The sequence below is a fragment of the Amblyraja radiata genome, chromosome 18 (assembly GCF_010909765.2).
Source record: "Amblyraja radiata isolate CabotCenter1 chromosome 18, sAmbRad1.1.pri, whole genome shotgun sequence".
In the NCBI taxonomy this organism is placed as follows: domain Eukaryota; kingdom Metazoa; phylum Chordata; class Chondrichthyes; order Rajiformes; family Rajidae; genus Amblyraja; species Amblyraja radiata.
In genome coordinates, this window is record NC_045973.1 from 5,972,044 (window position 1) to 5,994,582 (window position 22,539).

Below are 22,539 nucleotides of genomic sequence, written 5' to 3' on the forward strand. Positions count from 1 at the left end.
TAATGGGTCGAAATGAAACGAGGAATCTAAAAGAGTTTTTTTGCTAAGAAAGTAAGAGTTTCATAATAATGCACCACAGAAGGCTGATGAGGTGGATATGATAAATCAGACCAAGCAGTAGGTAAGTGCATTTCATTATAGATGTTGTGAGCTTGAGTTAATGGTGGTGTTTCATCAAATCCCTTGTTCCTGTTGTGTGAACTCTTCTGATGTTCATCCGTGATTGCGTTTAATCCCTTTCACTGGAGGTGGTGTGAATATTATAGTCTCCTGCTTTAAATTTCATCAAAGACTCTCCGGTTAAAGAAAGCTTCATCTTATCCCACAGCATAAATTATACATGCATTGATATATTGTGTATAAACAAACTCGCTTCTTATTATTTTGCACTGAAAATCCAATTGTAACTGAAGTAGACATGTTGTCTTGTAGCGTTGAGCTCCATAAACCTCGGGCATTTCTTTCTTGTCTGGTTTCATTTCTGTACTCGCTGCATTGAAGTAGTCGGCTGGGTTGTATTTCTACTGGTAGGCATGTTATGTAGCGTTGCAGTCTAGCTGCCCAAGTATATCATCCAACATTAGTCACTGGAGAATATTATTGAAACAACAGCCATTATTTTTCTGGAAAGATTTACCATCTTTTAGTTTTAGATTTAGATTTTAGATTTAGACTTTAGAGATACAGCATGGGAACAGGCCCTTCGGCCCACCGAGTCCGTGCCGACCAGCACTAGCGCTATCCTCCACACTAGGGACAATGTACGATTTACAGGAACCAATTAACCTATAAACCTGTACCTCTTTGGAGTGTGGGAGGAAGCTGGAGCACGCGGAGAAAACCCACGCAGGTCACAGGGAGAACGTACAAACTTCGTACAGACAGCACCCGTAGTCAGGATCGAACCCGGGTATCTGGCGCTGTAAGGCAACAATTCTACCGCTGCGCCACTGTCCCACCCTGGTTAGTTTAGTTAAGTTTAGTTAGTTGTCACATGCAACAAGGTAAAGTAAAAAGCTTTTTTGTTGCATGCTATCCAGTCAGCGGAAAGACTATACGTGATTATAATCAAGTTGTCCACAGGATAAAGGGAATAATGTTTAATGCAAGAAGGTTTGATTAAAGATAGTCTGAGAGTCTCCAATGAGGTAGGTGGTAGATCAGGGCCACTGTCTAGGTGGTGATAGGATGGTTCAGTTGCCTGACAACAGCTGGGAAGAAAGTGTCTCTGAATCTGGAGGTGTGCGTTGCCACAGTTTTGTACCTCTTGCCTGATGGGAGAGGGGAGAGGGGAGAGGAGGGAGTGAGCGGTGGGTGTGACTGGTCCTTGATTATGCTGCTGGCCTGGCCGGAGCGAGAAATGTGTAGAAGCGAGAAGGTGCAGTCAACAAAGAGAATGAAAATGGAGGAGAGGCAGGGTGCGAGAAATAGAGAAATACGGTGGCTGTAGATATTGAGTTACACAGTTAGAAAGCAACAGAACAAAGGGAACACAGGGAATTGGGGATTATGAAATGTGTTTGAAAGATGAGATTTAAGAGACACACACTGTATTTATTGCCCACTCGAGATTCATTTCAGTTGAGCCCTGAAGCTGTGGATGTCAACGTTCAGACTCAAGTGGAGCAAGATTGAAGATCGGGACGGCCACAATATCTGTGCCGAACATGATGCCAAGATAAACTAATCTCCTCTGCCTGTACGTGATCCATGTCCCCCCGCTCCCTGCGTATCCATGTCATCATCATCAGCGTTGAAAACATTAGCGACGCAGTGGTGCCGGTTTCCGACAGGAACGGCGACGGACGCACCACACATCTCTGTCCTCCAGTTCCTGCGGACTTCCGCCGCTGGAAGTACAGGATTTTGGTGGTGTGTGTGTGTGCTTTATCATCGTTCTTTACAATGCTATGTACGACAGTGATCGCAACTTCTACTGATGGCCACTGGCTCACTAGAAGCTCATCCGCCCTTTGACAGGTCTTGTTTTTGGTCCTGCTGGGGGTCCACAGCCCCCTCCTCACCTGGCAAACCAGGTGGGGGAGACGGTTTAGTCGCCGACTATCCGACCATGGAGCAGGTAGCACGGGATTACACGGTACCCGTGGCGGGGGGAACTCCCCCCGACCTAACTGGTTAGGTTATCTTACATGGATATAAGCATATCCAAAAGCCGCTTAAACGCCACTATCGTATCTGCCTCCACTACCAACCCTGGCAGCGCGTTCCAGGCTCCTGTGTAAAGAACTTGACTCCCACATCTCCTTTAAACACTGCTACTCTCATCTTAAAGTTATGCCATCTAGTCTTTGACATTTCCAGCCTGCAAAAGGTCCTTATACTGCTTCCTATGTTATATAATTTCACTTTTTAATAAATGGAATGAAAATTATTATAAAATGTTATGCCAATTAATACTACTATATAATTTAGAATTCCTCATAACACAATATTCTATACAACTCCACGATAGTCTATATCATTCCACACAATACTGCGTTCGATATAATTCCACAAAATACTATCCTATAATATATAATTCCACATAATATTATCCTATAATATAGCAGGGCGGCACAGTGGCACATCGGCAGAGCTGCCTCACAGTGCCAGAGACCTGGGTTTGACCTGCTGTCTGTGCAGAGTTTGCACGTTCTCGCTGTGACCGCGTGGGTTTTCTCCACCTGCGCCGGTTTCCTCCCACATCCCAAGACATGCAGGTTTGTAGGTTAATTGGCTTCAGTAGAAAAATTGTAAATTAACCCCAGTGTGCAGGATAGTGTTAGTGTACATGGGGATCGCTGGTCAGCACAGTCTTGGTGGGTTGAAGAGCCTATTTCCGTGCTGTCTAAAGCAGAGGTCGGCAACCTACGGCCCACGGGCCGAATCCGGCCCGTAACCCGAAATCATCCGGCCCGCAGGCGTATTTTTTTCCCGTCATCTAGACTTCCACCGTATATTTTTCCGTCATCGCCACTTCATCTGGGACTTCTGTCATCTAGAATCCTAGAACAAGACTGCGAATAGATAGGCAGAGAGGGGTGAGGGTAGTTTCAATACCAGTGTTTCAAACCAACTGCTATGTTCAGTAGACATAATATTGCTTAAATATATAAATATATAAATATCAGTAAAAGTTTAGTTAGTACTAGACTAAGTGGGACCCGTTGGGTCCCAGCTTCAAATGGGAGGGCTGGTCCCCCAACACAATATTCCACCTCTGCACCAATTCCAATATTGCTGGGGAGGGGGGGGGGGTGCGCTTCTGGAGTGCTAGCATGGGTGTTGTGTTGTGAGTCAAGTCAAGCACAGTGAGTGCAGGGCCAACAATCCATTTCAAGTCATGTCAAGTCGTGAAGTCAATTCATTTCAAGTCAAGTCAATCCATTTCAAGCACAGGGCAGGCCAAACAGCTCATTGCATTGTTATTTCAGTTTCAATTTTGCATTGCAGTTTCAAGCACGGGCAGGGCAGGTCAAACAACTCATGGCATTGTAATTTCATTTCCAATTTTGCATTGCAGTTTCAAGCACAGGCAGGGCAGGCCAAACAACTAATTGCATTGTCATTAAGGGCTAACAAATCATTTATTGCACGTACATTGCAGACTCACAGTTCAGTTGATTCACAGCTTAGAATCACAGTTGTGGCCTCTCCCTCGCGATCTTCCAGAGTCACGTCCAGGCATCTGGGGTTTTATAGTGCAGAAGATAATTAACTTACAAACCTGCACAAATTTAGAATGTGGGAGGAAACCGGAGCACCCGGAGGAAACCCATGGGGGTGATAAGGAGAACATTCAATCTCCGCACAGACAGCACCCGTAGTTGTGATCAAACCCGGGTCTCTGGCGCTGTAAGGCAGCGACTCTACCGCTGCGCCACCGGGCTGTACTGTAGTTGGAGGGATGTAGATTTCTCCTGGGGTTTTGAGTGTGCAGAGGTTAGACATCGGAGACGACCAGATATTTAGCCACGTGTAGGGAATATCACTGTTGCAAATGATTGGCCAGCCAGACTTTACATTGCTGGCTTGCTCTTGTGACCTTCTGCTTCACATTATCATTTACATCCAAGGCTATATCCCAAGGTGCTTGGCTTATAATGAGAACACCACTAATGTGCTCTTTGCAGTATATTACAAACAAAAATCAAGATTTGTCAACAGGGGATTGGAAGCAAAATATAATATATTTTAACAACGATAAATATATATTCCTTTAAATTTGCAAAGAAAGCTAGTTTAATGAGAATATAGCGAGGAAATGAATCTCCCTGCCTTTCAGCTCAAGACATGAATTTTATGTCAGAGGTACACAAAAATGCTGGAGAAACTCAGCGGGTGCAGCAGCATCTATGGAGCGAAGGAAATAGGCAACGTTTCGTCCCGAAACGTTGCCTATTTCCTTCGCTCCATAGATGCTGCTGCACCCGCTGAGTTCCTCCAGCATTTTAGTGTACCTTCGATTTTCCAGCATCTGCAGTTCCTTCTTAAACAATTTTATGTCAGAGTTTACTTAGATGTACTTGTGGATATTAAACTAGAAAACTAAACCTGGCTTTCTACTACTCTACGAGCTAAAGATTTATAAAAAAACATTGGCTTCATTTTCTGCAGAGGGAGTAAGAATATTTTGGATAGACACAAAGTGCTGGAATGATTCAACGGGTCAGGCAGCATCTCTGGAGCACATGGATAGGTGAGATTACAAGTCGGGACCATTCTTCATACTTCGAGCATCACCTATCCATGTTCTCCAGAGATGCTGCCCGATCCACTGAGTTACTCCTGCATTTTATACCTACCTTTGGTATAAACCATCATCTGCAGTTCTTTCTTATTCCAAGAATATTTGAGATATCTGAAGAAGGTTCTCGACCCAAAACGTCACCTATCCATGTTCTCCAAAGATGCTGCCTGACCTGCTTCTTTTTTTTTGACCCGCTGAGTTGCTCCAGCACTACGTATCTTAAGAAGGGTCTGGACCCGAAATACCACCCATTCCTTCTATCCAGAGATGCTGCCTGTCCCGCTGAGTTACCCCAGCACTATGTGTCTTAAGATGGGTGTCGACCCGAAATATCACCCATTCCTTCTATCCAGAGATGCTGCCTGAGTTACTCCAACATTTTGTGTCTATCTTGGAGATGTCACTGATTTCCCAGATGATGGCCACAACAAGAGTGAAATCCTTTCATTATTCCTATTAATAATGGACCAAGCTGGTAAATATCCTTGTCCTTGAGAGATACAGTTGGCACAAACATTACCAGCAATGTAGTGAGCTGACTGCAAATAGTTTTCCTTCAATAGCAAATTTACCTAATTGCTCTCAATGCTCCAAAGGATCATCTTTTTGCAAAAAAAACAGTTAAAAGCCCTGTCCCACGGTGCGAGTTCATTCCGAGAGCTCTCCCGAGTTTAAAAAAAATCAAACTCGTGGTAAGCACGGAGAATGAACGTAGCGGGTACGTCGGAGCTCGGGGACGTCTCTTAACGCTAACGGCAGGTATTCGGGAAGACTCGCTAACGGCAGGTAAGGAAGGGAAGACTCGTGAAGATGTTTCAACATGATGAAAAATGTCCACGAGAGCCCCGAGTACCGACGAGTGGCCATTACCGTAAATCTCCGAGTTCGAATCAGGGCAAACTCGGGAGAGCTCTTGGAATGAACTCGTACCGTGGGACAGGGCTTTAACTACGAGGACTAGGAAAGTCGTTAACATTTGTAGGGGCGGGCAATTTAATGCCAGGTTTGAGGATTTGGTATGGAGGCTGAAAAATATTTTAAACTGTGCTTCCAACTCTGGATCATTTAAGGCTCTGCAGCAAAAAATATAACACTGTGTTTCTGGAGAAAAGGAGATAGGTGACCCAATGCTGCCGGTCCCACTGCTTTTTGTGTTTATCTGAGGATTTTATGAGTCGGTTCTGCAGACGGTAGATATAGAACGGTTCCCGTGTGTACATGGCATGACATGAAAAGAGACATATAAGATTGTTAAGGGCTTGGATTGAAACATATAAGATTGTTAAGGGCTTGGACATGCTAGAGGCAGGAAACATGTTCCCGATGTTGGGGGAGTCCAGAACCAGGGGCCACAGTTTAAGAATAAGGAATAAGCCATTAAGAACAGAGACGAGGAAACACTTTTTCTCACAGAGAGTGGTGAGTCTGTGGAATTCTCTGCCTCAGAGGGCGGTGGTGGCAGGTTCTCTGGATGCTTTCAAGAGAGAGCTAGATATGGCTCTTAAAAATTGCAGAGTCAGGGGATATGGGGAGAAGGCAGGAACGGGGTACTGATTGGGGATGATCAGCCATGATCACATTGAATGGCGGTGCTGGCTCGAAGGGCCGAACGGCCGACTCCTGCACCTATTGTCTATTGTCTATTGACATGTTGCCCTTATGAAGGATCAGTTTGCATCCAAGAATAGGTTTGTGCATTCGCCTCTTGTTCCTTCATCGCACACTTCTACAGTGCCAGTCTGTTTCATGAGCAATAATATACAGGACATTGAGAATTTGGCTGAGACTTAACAGTTACTGACAACCTAATAATGAAGGTGATTGTCAGAGGACTGAGCACCACATACGTTGTTTTGTCCCACTGATGGCAAATACATCACGGACTGTAATTACCACACATCTGCATGTTTGCATCGATTAAGCCCAGCTGGAAAGGATTAGCACACAATCACCAGAGTGCCAATTACACTCATTATCCTGGGGAAAACTGACTGACAGAATCCAGGCTGGCCACTTTCTGTTGGTTTGTTTTAAATGCGTATTCAAGACTGTAATACAAATCAGGAGGAAGGTACAGGAGCCTGAAAACTGTAACGTCCAGGTTCAGGAACAGCTTCTTCCCAACAGCTGTCAGGCTATCAATAACTAAAACCAATAAGCTCTGAACTACATGGACTTGGGGGAATTGATTTTATCCTTTTGCACTATTATTGTTTGTTTTATATGTGTATATATATCTGTGTGTGCATATATATATATGTATATATGCAGAAAATATGTGCAGTAGGCTATTCTGCCCTTCGAGCCAGCACCGCCATTCAATATGTTCATGGCTGATCATCCAAAATCAGTTCCTGCTTTCTCCCCATATCCCTTGATTCCGTTAGCCCTAAGAGCTAAATCTAACTCTCTTGAATACATCCAGTGAATTGGCCTCCACTGCCTTCTGTGGCAGAGAATTCCACAGATTCACAACTCTCTGGGTGAAAACATTTTTCCTCATCTCAGTCCTAAATGGCCTACCCTTTATTCTTAAACTGTGACTCCTGGTTCAGGACTCCCCAATATATATGTATATATATGTTGAGTATGTGTGTGTGTATATATATATATGCACATACACACACTCAACTTGTTTTCTCCTTTATAATATTGTTTACAGTGTACTATGTTTACATATTCTGTTGTGCTGCTGCAAATAAGAATTTTATTGGGACATATGACAATAAAACACTCTTTTTTCTTTTTTTTAAAATACATTTTATTGAGCCATCAAAAACTGGGTACAGATTACGTTGCCATATCCAAGCTCATTTCTTCCAAATGTACATATCAAAACAGAACATTTGAGTATTATACAAACAATATGGACGGGCATGTTTATAAAAACACCATTACAAATATAAATAAATAAATAAATAAATATTGGGTGAAAAGAAAAAAGGTGAATAATACAAATTAAAATAAATAAATACATAAATGCGGAATGTGACTACAGTACATAAGGAGCAGTTCGGTGGAATAATGTTTTGTGAGGATTCTTGTTTCTGAAGGGCCTGTCCCACTTGGGCATCATTTGCGTGTCATTTATGCGACATCATTTACGCGTCGCCGCGCACGTGATGCGTGCATGGTGCGCATTACGCGCGCATGTGCATGGTGACGTAGGCAGTGAAACACAGTCGCGCGCGGCGCCCCAGGATTTTGGAATGTACAAAATGTTCGCGTGCCATCTGCGTGACGTGCAAATGACGCCCATGCGGGACAGGCCCTTAAAGCTTCTAACTCTCGTGTCTTCTATCCCTTACACAGAATTTCATTAAAATGGATGGTTTAGAGTGTAGATAGGTTTGTGTTATGTGTCAATATTCTTCTATGCAAGAAATGACATAAATGGTTGCCAGAAATGGTTGCCCGCTGAGTTTCCCCAGCAATTTTGTGTACCTGCCAGATTTTATTAAATTGGTTGACTCTATCCTTTAGAACATATCTAATTCTTTCTAAATGTAACGTACTGGTCAAGTCATGAAGCCACATTCGGGAATTGGGAGCTGTTGTTTTTTTCCATGACATGAGCAGTAGTTTCTTTGCCGTAATGAGACAGTAGGAGAGGAATTGTCGTTGAGCAGTTGTGAGTTGTCTTGATACCCCAAATATGATTAATAAGGGCTCTGGGTTTAATGGGATGTTAACAATGTCTGAGATATTCTTAAATATATCAGACCAGAAAGAGGTGAGTTTGGGGCAGGATACAAAGTTATGAAAAAGAGTAGCATCTGAGGAGTGACAAGTAGGAGAAACATTTGGATATATACTGTGTATTTTTGCCTTGGAGTAGTGAAGTCTATGTATAATATTGAACTATATAAGGCAGTGTCCAACATTGTTTGAGCACCTATGTATAAGTTTGAGGCTTTCCTCCCATATTTCATCTGGTATTTGCGCATTTATGTCTTTTTCTCAATTGATCATGTACTTGCTGGATCAATTTTCCTAATTGATCTTATACTTGCCAACTCTCTTGATTCGAGTAATTTGTATAATATAATCTCTCTCCATTTCTCTGTAATTTTCTATCGACTATGACTGTTGTAAACTGGGAACTGTTGTTATTAATCATCTAATTTGGTAGAACGTAGTGAATTCTATCCAATGTCGGTTTTGCATATTATTCCAAAGTTATTAATTGTTTTATTTGTATGAGATTACATCAATTCTAAAGAATTCAATATATTCAGAGTTAGTTAAATGTTTAACCTAATGTCATAGAGTCACAGGAGTCAGACAGCATGGAAACAGGCCCTTCAGCCCAACTTGCCCAACTTGCCCCATCTACACTAGTCCCACCAGCCCATGTTTGGCCCATATCCCTCTAAACCTTTCCTGTTCATTAACCTGTCCAAATGTATATTAAATTCTGTCATAGTTGTTATGGAACTAGGGGAGAGTAAGTGTTCGGCACGGACTAGAAGGGCCGAGATGGCCTGTTTCCGTGCTGTAATTGTTATATGGTTATATGGTTATAATGAATAGATATTTTGGCATAGGAGCTTCCCCAATTGACAAGTGCAGGCAGGTGGGACTAGTATAGATGGGACATGCTTGGGATCACTCATTGTCACCTTTCCACAGCCAAACATGGATCATTGTGGCGTCCGCCGATCCTCAATATTTGTTGCTGGTTTTGTGTTCTTTAACATATCTTTCATTCATATGTTCCCTTTTCATATCTGTCATTTCCCCCTCCCCAGACTCACAGTCTGAAGGAGGATCTCAACCCGAAACATCACCCATTCCATTTTCCAGAGATGCTGCCTGACCCGATTAGTCCCTCCAGCTTCTTGTGTCTATCTTAGATGGGGCATGGTTTTTTTTGTTTCGTTTTTTTAATTATTCAAAAAATGTATAAATTATTAAAAAATAATATTACACACAATAAAACAAACCAGAACACCACCACCATAATCCAATACAAAACAAATATCCTTAATAAACTACTATACAGCTATCTTTACACTCATTGTCAAGGATGCATTCAACACCCTGCGGAGCCCAGCGGTCCCGGAACTCTCCCAGGGTGTCCGTGGACAGGGCGTATTCCCTTTCTAACCCCACGGACGTAACCCCGGAAAATAGATGGGGCATGTTGTGGCTAAAGGGATCAGGGGATATGGAGAGAAGGCAGGCACAGGATACTGAGTTGGATGATCAGCCATGATCATATTGAATGGCGGTGCAGGCTCGAAGGGCCGAATGGCCTACTCCTGCACCTATTTTCTATGTTTCTATGTTTCCACGTTGTATGTCTCTCTGACAATGTGCAATTATTGTGTGCCTTCACAGCAAAATGATGCAACTGTATGAGTGATTGTTTTAAAAATCTTTTTCAGGATTTCATTGTGACTGTGGTCTTCTCGTTCCTGTGGCTTGTAGGATCGTCGGCTTGGGCAAAGGGTCTCTCGGACGTCAAGTTTGCCACGGACCCTGATGAAGTGCTTTTACTAATGTCGGCTTGCAAACTGCAAGGCAACAAATGCTTACCTGTCCGAGACCCAGCAATGTCAGGATTAAACACCTCTGTTGTGAGTAGACTACTGGTACTAATATCTATCTCTTCTACCACAACCAGAGAGCAGCCCTCAACTACTATCTACCTCTTTGGTAACCTCGGGCAATCCTTGATCGGATTTTGCTGGCTTGGCTAAAGGGATCAGGGGGTATGGAGAGAAGGCAGGTACAGGATACTGAGTTGGATGATCAGCCATGATCATATTGAATGGCGGTGCAGGCTCGAAGGGCCGAATGGCCTACTCCTGCACCTATTTTCTAGGTTTCTATGTTACCTTGCACTGAACGTTATTCCCTTATGCTGAGATTCTCCAGCATTTTTGTCTACCTTCAATTTTTCCAGCATCTGCAGTTCTTTCTTAAACAAATTATTCCCTTATCATGTATCTATACACTGTCAATGGCTCGATTGTAATAATGTACTGTTTCTGCTGACTGGATAGCACGCAACAAAAGCTTTTCACTATACCTCGGTACATGTGACAATAAGCTACACTGAACTTATCTTAAAGGGATATGTTTAAGAAGGAACTGCAGATGCTGGAAAGTCAAAGGTAGACAAAAATGCTGGTGGAAGCATTTTTGTTGATTTTAAAGGAATGCTGATTTGGCTGAGGGACATAGTGATCTGCTAATGTTTAGTTTAGAGATACAGCGCGGAAACAGGCCCCTTTGGCCCACCGAGTCCGCACCGACCAGCGATCCCCGCAAACTAACACAATCCTATGTACACTGGGGACAATTTACAATTATACCAAGCCAATTTTGGAGTGTGGGAGGAAAGATCTCAGAGAAAACCCACGCGGTCACGGGGAGAATATACACACTCCGTACAGACAGCACCTGTAGTGAGGATTGAACCCAGGTCCCTGGTGCAGTAAGGCAGCAACTCTTCCGTTGCGCCACTGTGCCGCCATTTCTTGGGCCGACAGGAGGTAAAGGGATTGCCCATGCCTGCATCCTCCGTGAAGTAGCGTCCCAAATCCCAGAGTCCTTCGGGGCAGAAAATGCGGAACTAAACATAGCTAGCTCAGAGCAGTGGGATCTGGAGGGAATGGAGGGTTATGGTCTGAGTGCAGGTAGATGGGACTAGGGGAAAATAATTGTTCGGCACAGACTCTTAGGGCCGAGATGGCCTGTTTCCGTGCTGTAATTGTTATATGGTTATATGGATCATCTAAAAATAACTTGCTGGTTCTTCAAAATCCACTTCCAACCCCAACCATCTGCCCCTCTCAGACAGTGACAATGCAGCCCGTATAATAGCCGGAGAGCTACGGGCAGCACGGGGCACAGCGGTTATGCTGCTGCCTTACAGCGCCTGAGGCCCGGGTTCCATCCTGACTACGGGTACTTGTCTGTACGGAGTTTGTACGTTCTCCCCAAGACCTGCGTGGGTTTTCTCCGAGATCTTCTGCTTCCTCCCACACTCCAAAGACGTGCGGGTTTGTAGGTTAATTGGCTTGGTGTCAATGTAAAATTGTCCACCGGTGCACCTGTACACCATTTTAGTGTTAATGTGCGGTGTGGACTCGGTGTGCCGATGGGCCTGTTTCCCCGTTGTACCTCTGAACTAAACTAAGCGAAACTAAGAACTGAGAAGCAAAAAGTTGTAGGTACACAAAAATGCTGGAGAAACTCAGCGGGTGCAGCAGCATCTATGGAGCGAAGGGAATAGGCAACGTTTCAGGCCGAATCCCTTGGGGAAATAGGCAACGTTTCAGGCCGAATCCCTTGGGGAAATAGGCAACATTTCAGGCCGAATCCCTTGGGGAAATAGGCAACCTTTCAGGCCGAATCCCTTGGGAAATAGGCAACGTTTCGGGCCGAAACCCAAGGGTTTCGGCCCGAAACGTTGCCTATTTCCTTCGCTCCATAGATGCTGCTGCACCCGCTGAGTTTCTCCAGCATTTTTGTGTGCCTACGATTTTCCAGCATCTGCAGTTCCTTCTTAAACAGCAAAAAGTTGTACCTTGCTAGTTCAATTTGATCGATCCAATGCTTTCTTGAAAGAAATAATTGTCCTATTGGGGACAATCTCGGATGCAGTTTAAAGAAACTATCTATGATCTTAGACAACATCACAGAATGGTGCAGTCACAAAAATTATTAGACCCCACTGTTTACTAAGTCAACTTGAATTCTAACACCACACACATTTGTCAGATATCTAATTGCAGACAATTGTGGTCGCAGCCCAGACCATCACACAAGCCAACTTCCCTTCCATTGACTTCATTTATACCTCACGCTGGCTCAGCAAGGCCAGCAGCATAACCAAGGACGAGTCGCACCCTGGCCACTCCCTCTTCCCCCCTCTCCCATCAGGCAAGAGGTACAGAAGTGTGAAAACGCACACCTCCAGATTCAGGGACAGTTTCTTCCCAGCTGTTTTCAGGCAACTGAACCATCCTACCACAACCAGAGAGCGAACCTACCCTCCCATCGACCTCATTGGAGACTCTCGGACTTTCTTAAATTGGACTTTACTGGACTTTATCTTGCACTAAACATTATTCCCTTTGCCATGTACCTGTACACTGTGGACACTGAAGATAGACACAAAATGCTGGAGTAACTCAGCGGGACATGCAGCATGTGTGGATAGAAGGAATGGGTGACGTTTTGGGTCGTGACCCTTCTTCCTACACACCTTGTACACTGTGGACGGCACGATTGTAATCATGTACAGGCTTTCTGCTGACTGGTTAGCACGCGACAAAAAGCTTTTCGCTGTACCTCGGTACACGTGACAATGACCTAAAATGAAACTAAGCATTCAGAACAGATCAGAATATCGAATTCATGTTACGTGTGCAGTACATGCACGCAGTGTTTAGGTGCCTTTGATATCATTGTTTGTTTGCAAGACTAATTTACGGGGACGATTAAAGGGCCTTCGTTTCAAAATGCATTATTTCAAATCCACTCAGTTTCGAAGGTACACAGTTGCAAATTACAGGTAAAATAACTTTTTAATTGCTGTCAAAGCTGGTATTATTCTCCAGACAAAGAAATATACAGTTCAACTCGCAGTACAACAGTCCAACACAATTCCTTTAATGTGCAAAAGATTAGTAAGCTTTATAATAAGCTCCATTAATCAAAAGCAATTATTTCCCACTGCTGCGATGTGCTTGAGATTTATTTGTCCTGAATCAAATAGCATTACTGGTTTGTGGTGATAGGTAATATTAAATATCAAGCTGGCAAATGAACACAACTCAGCGAAAAATCGATGAGAAAAATATGAAGGTGAGGCAGGTGAGAAGAAAAAGCCAACACTAATTTGCACAATAATAAATGGAGATACAGAATGGAAACAGGCCCTTCGGCCCATCGAGTCCTCACCGACCAGCGATCACCCTGTACACTAGCTCCATCCTACACACACTGGGGAAGCCAATTGACATACAAACCCGCACGTCTTTGGTATGTGGGAGGAAACCGGAGCACCCAGAGGAAACCCACGCAGGTCACGGGGAGAACGTGCAAACTCCGTAGACTGGATCGAACCCATGTTTCTGGCGCTGTGAGGCAGCAGCTCTACTGCTGTGCCACTGCACAACCCAGGTTCATTACCCCAAGCCGCAGTATTCTCAATACTACATATTTTTGTTTATTAAGTCCTTCTATTAAAGCACGTAAAATTAATCCTTACGAATAACAGCGTTAATTTCTGCGTTTATTTGACATGACAAAGCTAGATTCGTGCCTCTGGGTGAGACACAAAAAGCTGGAGCAACTCAGCGGGTCAGGCAACACCCCTGGAGAACATGGACAGGTGATGTTTTGGTTTCGGGTCGGGACCCTTCTTCAGACTGAATGCAGGGAGGGTGGGACTGAAAGCTGGAAGAGAGGAAGGGCAGGACAGAACATGGCCGGTGATAAATGAACACGGGCAAGAGACAGAACGGGATTGATAAATCATGCTTCTTTTGCGGCAGAATACAGATCACCAATAACGCAATAGAATGGCAATCTTCCTCTCCAAAGCATTCAATAATTTCAATAATTCACATACTTTTACCCAAAGATTAAGCTTACACTTTTGACTGAATAACAAGGCAACAAGAATGCAATGTAGGGATGTGGTGGGAATGATAATAAGCAATTATATTGGTTCAATTACTAAAGATAATTATGCTGGGGCACATAACATTATGTTTGTCATTTCAACTTGCTAAGTAGTATGATGATAAATGGTTCTAAAGGTCACATACACCTACGGTATGTACATAGCGGGAGTAATTTCTAAAGACACGACTGTTTTCCTGCTGATCTCTGGGTTTTTTTGGTTGTCTTCGAAGGTCTGATTTTGTTGATGACTTAATAATAGCAATTACAGGTTGGTGGGTGGCGCGGTGGGGCAGCTGGTAGAGCTGCTGCCTCACAGCGCGTGAGACCCGGGTTCGATCCCGACCTCGGCTGCTGTTTGTGTGGAGTTTGCACGTTCTCCCTGTGACCGCGTGGGTTTCCTCCGGATGCTCCAGTTTCTTCCCACATCCCAAAGACGTGCGGGTTTGCAGGTTAATTGGCCTCGTTATTTCGCCCCCTAGAGTGTCGGGAGTGGATGCGAAAGTGGGATCGCGTAGAACTAGTGTTCAAAAGGGAACTGCAGATGCTGGAATATCGAAGGTACACAAAATTGCTGGGGAAACTCAGCGGGTGCAGCAGCATCTATGGAGCGAAGGAAATGGGCGACGTTTCGGGCCGAAACCCTTCTTCAGACTGAAGAAGACTTCCTTCGCTCCATAGATGCTGCTGCACCCGCTGAGTTTCCCCAGCAATTTTGTGTACCTTCGCGTAGAACTAGTGTGAGCGGGTGATCGACGGTTGGTGTGGACGGTTCCTGCCCAAATGGTTGAAAGGTGCTTTATTGTCACGTGCAAATGCACTGCAAAATTATTATTTTACAAACTGTCCTGTAGAGTGTTGCCATAACTAAGCTTTGTTTAGTTCAGTTTAGCTTATATTGCCACGTGTACCGAGGTACAGTGAAAAGCTTTTGTTGCGTGCTAACCAGTCGGCGTGAAGATTGTACATGATGAGAATGGAGCCATTCACAGTGTACAGATGCATGATAAAGGGAATAATGTGAATATTGATTAGTGCAAGATTAAAGGGCCTGTCCCAGGAGCATGCGACCTGCATGCGGCAAGCGCAACCAAACCGGAAACGGGGGCCGCGCGGAGGTCGAGTGAGTGACGTGAAGTTCGAGCGAAGTCCGCGGGAAGTTCGCGAGTGACGTACGGCGTCAAGACGCTGCGTACGGCGTCAAGATGCTGCGCACTCCCGTGGAGGCGGTGCGTATGGTGTCGAGGCGGCTGCGGGCCGGCAGGCCGTTGCCGTGCGGAATTTTTGAACACGGTCAGTTTTTCGGAGCCCCGCGCGATGTCGGGACCGCTTGCCGCATGGAGTCGCATGCTCGTGGGACAGGCCCTTAAGTCCAGTAAAGTCTGATCAACAATAATCCGAGGGTCACCAAGGTAGGCAGTAGCTCAGGACTGCGCTCTCGTTTAGTTTAGTTTTGTGTAAGAGACACAGCGTGGAAACTGGCCCTTCGGCCCACCGAGTCCGCGCTGCCCCAACAATCACCCCCGACACTGGTTCTATCCAACGCTCGAGGGAAAATTTACAGAGGCCAATTGACCTACAAACCTGCACGTCTTTGGAATGTGGGAGGAAACCGGAGCACCCGGGGAAAGCCCACGTGGTCACAGGGAGAACGTGCAAACTACGTACAGACAGCACTCCATACAGACAGGTCTCTGGTGCTATGAGGCAGCACCTCTACTGCTGCACCACTGTTACCTGACAACAGCATAGCCCGAATAGCAAACTGTAGAGGAGTAGCCCACTGAGCCTACATACAAGAGGCGCCATGTTTTGATGCAAGAAATATCATTCCTGATGGGAAATGAAACATCTTAGAACATATAGGATGTCACTGTAGCTCGGTGGTAGAGTTGTAAGAGACCTGGGTTCAATCCCGATTATGGGTGCTGTCTGTACGGAGTTTGTACGTTCTCCCTGTGACCGCGAGGGTTTTCTCTGAGATCTTCGGTTTCCTCCCACACTCCAAAGATGTACAGGTCTGTAGGTTAATTGTCTCTAGGATAGTGTTAATGTGCTGGGATCGCTGGTTGGTGCGGACATGGTGGGCCGAAGGGCCTGATACCGCACCTGTGCCTCTAAACTGAACTAAACTAAAAATCGGACTAAACTAAACTGATGTCCTCTTGCTTCCCCAGGTGTTTGGATTTCTTAACTTCATCCTGTGGGCTGGCAACATTTGGTTTGTCTTTAAGGAGACGGGTTGGCACGCATCAGGCCCACGACACTCCCAAAGCACCATGGAGAAGCAGCCCGCCCCGACTGGATTCAACCAACCTTACAGCCAGGGTTCAAGCGATCAAGAGAGCTTTGGTCAAACTGCCGGATACAACCAACAGCCTGGCTACGGACAGCAACCAGGCTTTGGCCAACAAGCATCTTACGGTCAAATTGGAGGTTACAGCCAGGGTGGCTACAACCAACAGCCTCCTCCAACCTCTTTCACAAATCAAATGTAACCCCCCCTCCCCCCAGTGCCATGTTGGTGTGCTTATAATCCCAGACCTCCATGTGCCAAGTCTTCAGTTAGAGTCCATTCACAAAAAATGGCATTCATATCGGTATTGAGAAATATCAGTAGAAAGTGATGGTGGTTTCAAATATCTGTGAATAATGGTGTCCAGGTGTTCAAATATTAATATGGTGATTTGAGTATTGATTGTTACAATGGGTAAACTCCGCTTTACCAAATACCTCTGTGGTGATCGTCACTTTTTTTAAATGTTGTACTGAAATGGTGAAACCTGTTAACACGCACAAGCTGTGCTTTGCTTGTTCGCTGTTCATTCCTGCCGTCTGTGGTAGACTATCCCAAAGCAAACCGAGGTCAAGTTGAATGAATCTAGTTGCATTTGGGTGAGAAGTTCATGTTCCCCTTGCTGACTGTTAAAAATACATTGCATTGTACTTAAAAATAGCTTATGCATGAAAATTATTGTACCTTTTCCACTCCGTGGCCTACTTTGATGTGGTGATACTTAAAGGCACCTTATGTGATGTCAGTAGAACAAATATGTTTACAGTAGAATAAGACTTATCTTTGTATGTTCACTTTTAATGAATGCATTTTGTTAAAAAAAGTAAGTCTTTACATGTTTGAATTGAAAATATATTTTTGTTTATTTATGAGTAAGGAATTTGTAAATGTGGTTTTATCCAGCATGCAAGCGTGTATTTGTACTATCTTCTAATTCACTGCAGTGGTTAAAATGACTGCATCTGACAATCCTAAACTATTGAGAACTTTACGATGGAAATGGCTTAATTTTTATGAATGAAAGATACAGCCGACTTCTGCAGCTTGCCACAGTTAGACCATCTGGTGAATCCTTGGTGCAGTCAGTTATGTAACTGCTAGCAATGTAGTGTCTGTGTTACCACATTAATGAAGCAGTGGTTATAGAAGTACTGGATTTATATATGTGTGTAGAAGTGTTAATATATTACATAGATCTTTTGGCACTAGCTACAGATATTAAAGCACAACGCGACTATTGTTCCTTACTGTCTTTCCAACGTTTAGTTTCTGAGGTATCGTGCTTATGTTGAAAGTAGGTGTGTGAATGTATTCAACGTAATCTCTAGTGTATGTGACCAAACCATTGATCAAACAATGTAAATCAGTTGGCAAACCTCTATAATCAGTTGCATGATTTACACAGGACAATCTTAATGATCCGCACGTCCTAGCGATATGTGTCGTGTCGTACCAGATCCTAATGGACCATATTTACAGTCAAAACAATCGTGAAGTTCCTCGTGTGTAAGACGGAACTGCAGATGCTGGTTTACTCCGAAGCTAGACACAAAATGCTGGAGTGACTCAGCGGGCCAGGCAGTATCTCTGGAGAAAAGGAATAGGTGACGTTTCAGGTCGATGAAGAATCTCAACCTATTCCTTTCTCCGGAGATGCTGCCTGACCCATTCAGTTACCCCGTCCGGCATGTTGTGTCTATCATCCGTGGAGTTCGCAATGGTGCTCAAAATTATCTACACAAGAACGACACAGCAGCTATAGATGAGGGGCAACGTTACAATGGGGAACAAACTGTTTCAAACTGAAATGTAGCACTTTGAGTTTCGCCCGGCACAAACAGCACACATTTACACTGTGTTACACATTGTAGCCATGCTGTATTTTACACAAGCTAAACTTGCTGTCAGGATTCACATCACATCTACATGGATAGGACAGGTTTGGAGGGATATGGACCAAACGCGGGGTAGGTGGGACTAGTGTAGCTGGGACATATGTGGGAAAGTTGGGCCTGTTTCCACACTATGACGTCAGTGGGTTCCCCTGTAACAATAAAGCATTAATTAATCTCAGTATCACTATGCTGTCTCCACCCCTAACCCTAGAATGATCTTTTTTTCCAGGGATGGAGCATAACTCAGTCAGATTCTAAAAGTGAGAGGATATAGATTTTGTTTTAATTTTTTATTAGGCTAATCTTGTATTCTGTTTTTTTTGTACCTGATTTTAGTTAAATTCAGTCTCTTTAATTGACTTTTCATTCTCAGTCAATGTGTTGTTAACTGTACAATCCTTAAATCTGTTTGGTTCTGGAGACCCACCTTGCTGACCATGTTCACGCTGGGCCTAGATACACCACATCACTGGTTGGAATCACATCAGCCCGTACAGGCGATCTGCCACTTGGGACATAAATGGACTCGGAGAGTTCAGTATACTCTCGACAGCAATGTAAGGTCCACAATGATTGAACTGGAGAGGCCTATATCGCTGCATAGAGGGGTTATAAATCAGGAGGCTTAAGGTAGTGAATGGAGGGAACAGAGGAATATTGAGGACAAAAGGAAGGGGTTTGGAATACACCATCTGAAAAGGTGGTAGACAAAATTGCTGGAGAAACTCAGCGGGTGCGGCAGCATCTATGGAGCGAAGGAAATAGGCAACGTTTCGGGCCGAAACCCTTCTTCAGACCGAAAATTCAGACCCTACTTCATCTGAGAGGATGGTTGAGGCAGATGCCTTCACCGTATTTGAACAATGCTTGAATGACGAACCACAGAATATCAGTGGGTGTTTTCACAGCAGAGACGGACAGATTCCTGATTAGTACGGGAGTCAAGGGTTGTGGAGAGAAGAGAGGAGAATGTGGTTGAGAGGGAAAGATAGATGGGCCATGATTGAATGGCGGAGTAGACGCGATGGGCCGAATGGGCCTGATTCTACTCCTTTGACTTATGAACTGTGATAGGTTGTGATCGACGGTGGGAGTAGACTATTATTGCTTCTTCCATCTGCCTCAGGCTCAATAGCTTAAAATGGCCTCTTGTGTGGTAATACATTTCAACAAGTGTAACATCACTATTTTCCTCTGCACCAGAACAAATTGTTTAACAATTAGCAGAATGTTAAAGCTTCTTCTAACACTATTACACACTGCCCAGAACCAAAGTTGCCTCAACTAAACAAGAGTTTAAACCAGTGACATTGTTGAGTTTGTGTCCGATTAACATTTTAATAATCCAAGAGAGAAAAAAAAGAAAGTATTTGGCTAAAATGGGATTTTTATGAAATAATTTCATACAAATTTTTAAACTAAAAATGACAAGTTTTGTGTTGCTCTCATCAAAACCTTTAGATTCAGTTTTTTTTAACAAAAAGCTGAACTGTTTACTTGGCTAATGCTTAATCTTGGTGTCAAGCAGCAGTATTATTGTTTGATGTTCATTGTATCTGGATGTGATTTCTTTGTTCGCTGTGAGTAGCATACATTGTGATTTCAACTATATTATCAAATTAAAGTACAATACTGCATTCAAGTGAAGATACTCTGTTTCTGCAGTCTCTTGTGCCTCCGAGGTATTGTGTTTGTGACTTGGGCTGGCAGCTAAGAAACGCTATTGTAAGACTGCTGGAAACTGGGTGGCCTGTACTGTGGGGTGAAAAACAAACACCAAAATAATGTCAACTGCAGATGCCAGAAATCCGGGATAAAAACAGGCAATAAGGTCATAAGTGATACATAGATACATAGAAAATAGGTGCAGGAGTAGGCCATTCGGCCCTTCGAGCCTGCACCGCCATTCAATATGATCATGGCTGATCATCCAACTCAGTATCCCGTACCTGCCTTCTCTCCATACCCCCTGATCCCTTTAGCCACAAGGGCCACATCTAACTCCCTCTTAAATATAGCCAATGAACTGGCCTCAACTACCCTCTGTGGCAGAGAGTTCCAGAGATTCACCACTCTGTGTGAAAAAGTTTCTTCTCATCTCGGTCCTAAAGGATTTCCCCCTTATCCTTAAGCTGTGACCCCTTGTCCTGGACTTCCCCAACATCGGGAGCAATCTTCCTGCATCTAGCCTGTCCAACCCCTTAAGAATTTTGTAAGTTTCTATAAGATCCCCTCTCAATCTCCTAAATTCTAGAGAGTATAAACCAAGTCTATCCAGTCTTTCTTCATAAGACAGTCCTGACATCCCAGGAATCAGTCTGGTGAACCTTCTCTGCACTCCCTCTATGGCAATAATGTCCTTCCTCAGATTTGGAGACCAAAACTGTACGCAATACTCCAGGTGTGGTCTCACCAAGACCCTGTACAACTGCAGTAGAACCTCCCTGCTCCTATACTCAAATCCTTTTGCTATGAAAGCCAACATACCATTCGCTTTTTTCACTGCCTGCTGCACCTGCATGCCTACTTTCAATGACTGGTGTACCATGACACCCAGGTCTCGCTGCATCTCCCCTTTTCCTAATCGGCCACCATGATAGGAGCAGAATTAGGTCATTCGGCCCATCAAGTCTACTCCGCCATTCAATCATGGCTGATCTATCTCTCCCTGCTAACCCCATTCTCCTGCCTTCTCCCTTAAGAATAAGGGGTAGGCCATTTAGGACTGAGATGAGGAAAAACTTTTTCATTCAGAGAGTTGTGAATCTGTGGAATTCTCTGCCACAGGGACCAATTCACTGGATGTTTTCAAGAGAGAGTTAGATGTAGCTCTTAGGGCTAACGGAATCAAGGGATATGGGGAAAAAGCAGGAAGGGGGTACTGATTTTGGATGATCAACCATGATCATATTGAACGGCGATGCTGGCTCGAGAGGCTGAAAGCCTACTCCTGCTCATATTTTCTCCGTTTCTCCGTACTAGTAGTAATGACATCCGTACTAATCAAGAATCCATCTCTGCCTTACAATGCCACTGACTCGGCCTCCACAGCCTTCTGTGGCAATGAATTCCACAGATTCACCACCCTCTGACTAAAGAAATTCCTCCTCATCTCCTTCCTAAAGGAACGTCCTTTAATTCTGAGGCTGTGACCTCTAGTCCTGCTGGAAGAATTCAGCAGGCCAGGCAGCATCTGTATACTGAGGAAATTAATATTTCAGGTCAAACACCCTTCTTCAGAACTCACCAAACACCAACATCTTTAAATCCCTCAATATCTAAAAACAGGGCGGCATGGTGGTGCAGCGGTAGAATTGCTGCCTTACAGCGCCAGAGACCTGGGTTTGATCCTGATTACGGGTGCTGTCTGTGCGGAGTTTGCACGTTCTCCCTGTGACTACGTGGGTTTTCTCCGGGTGCTCCAGTTCCTTCACACATTCCAAAGAGGTGCCGGTTTGTAGGTTAATTGGCTTCTGTCAGTTGTCCCTAGTGCGTGGTCTGTAAATTGCCCCGAATGTAGAACTAGTGTACGAGTGATCGTTGGTCGGCGGGGACTTGGTGGGCCGAAGGGTCTGTTTCCACGCTGTAATACTAAACTAAACATTATTCTCTTTATCACTGTGGATGGTTCGATTGTAATCATGTATTGTCTTTTTGCTGACTGGTTAGCACAGAACAAAAGCTTTTCACTGTACCTCAGTACACGAGACAATAAACTAAACTAAACTGTCAGTACATAAAATCATGAGGGGAATTTATAGGGTGGGGCATCTTGGTTGGTTGAACGAGTTGGGCCGAATGGCCCTTTTCCGTGCTGTATGACTCTATCATGCTAAGTTACCTTGCACTAAATGTTATTCCCTTATCATGTATCTATACACTGTAAATGGCTCGATTGCATAGATACATAGACAACAGGTGCAGGAGTAGGCCATTCGGCCTTTCGAGCCTGC

The 22,539-nt window shown here is 44.3% G+C and overlaps 1 protein-coding gene across 2 annotated transcripts in view; it reads left to right on the forward strand.

Annotated features, from left to right (window-relative positions):
• Positions 1 to 18,706, forward strand: part of synpr (synaptoporin) — a 158,066-nt gene extending 139,360 nt beyond the window's left edge. For both annotated transcript variants that reach the window (XM_033036645.1, XM_033036646.1), the window contains 2 exons: positions 10,141 to 10,332; positions 16,573 to 18,706. In XM_033036645.1, the coding sequence (XP_032892536.1) occupies positions 10,141 to 10,332; positions 16,573 to 16,893 (513 nt within the window). In that variant the 3' untranslated portion in view covers positions 16,894 to 18,706. The remainder of the gene's footprint in view (positions 1 to 10,140; positions 10,333 to 16,572) is intronic.
• The last annotated feature ends 3,833 nt before the right edge of the window (positions 18,707 to 22,539 follow it).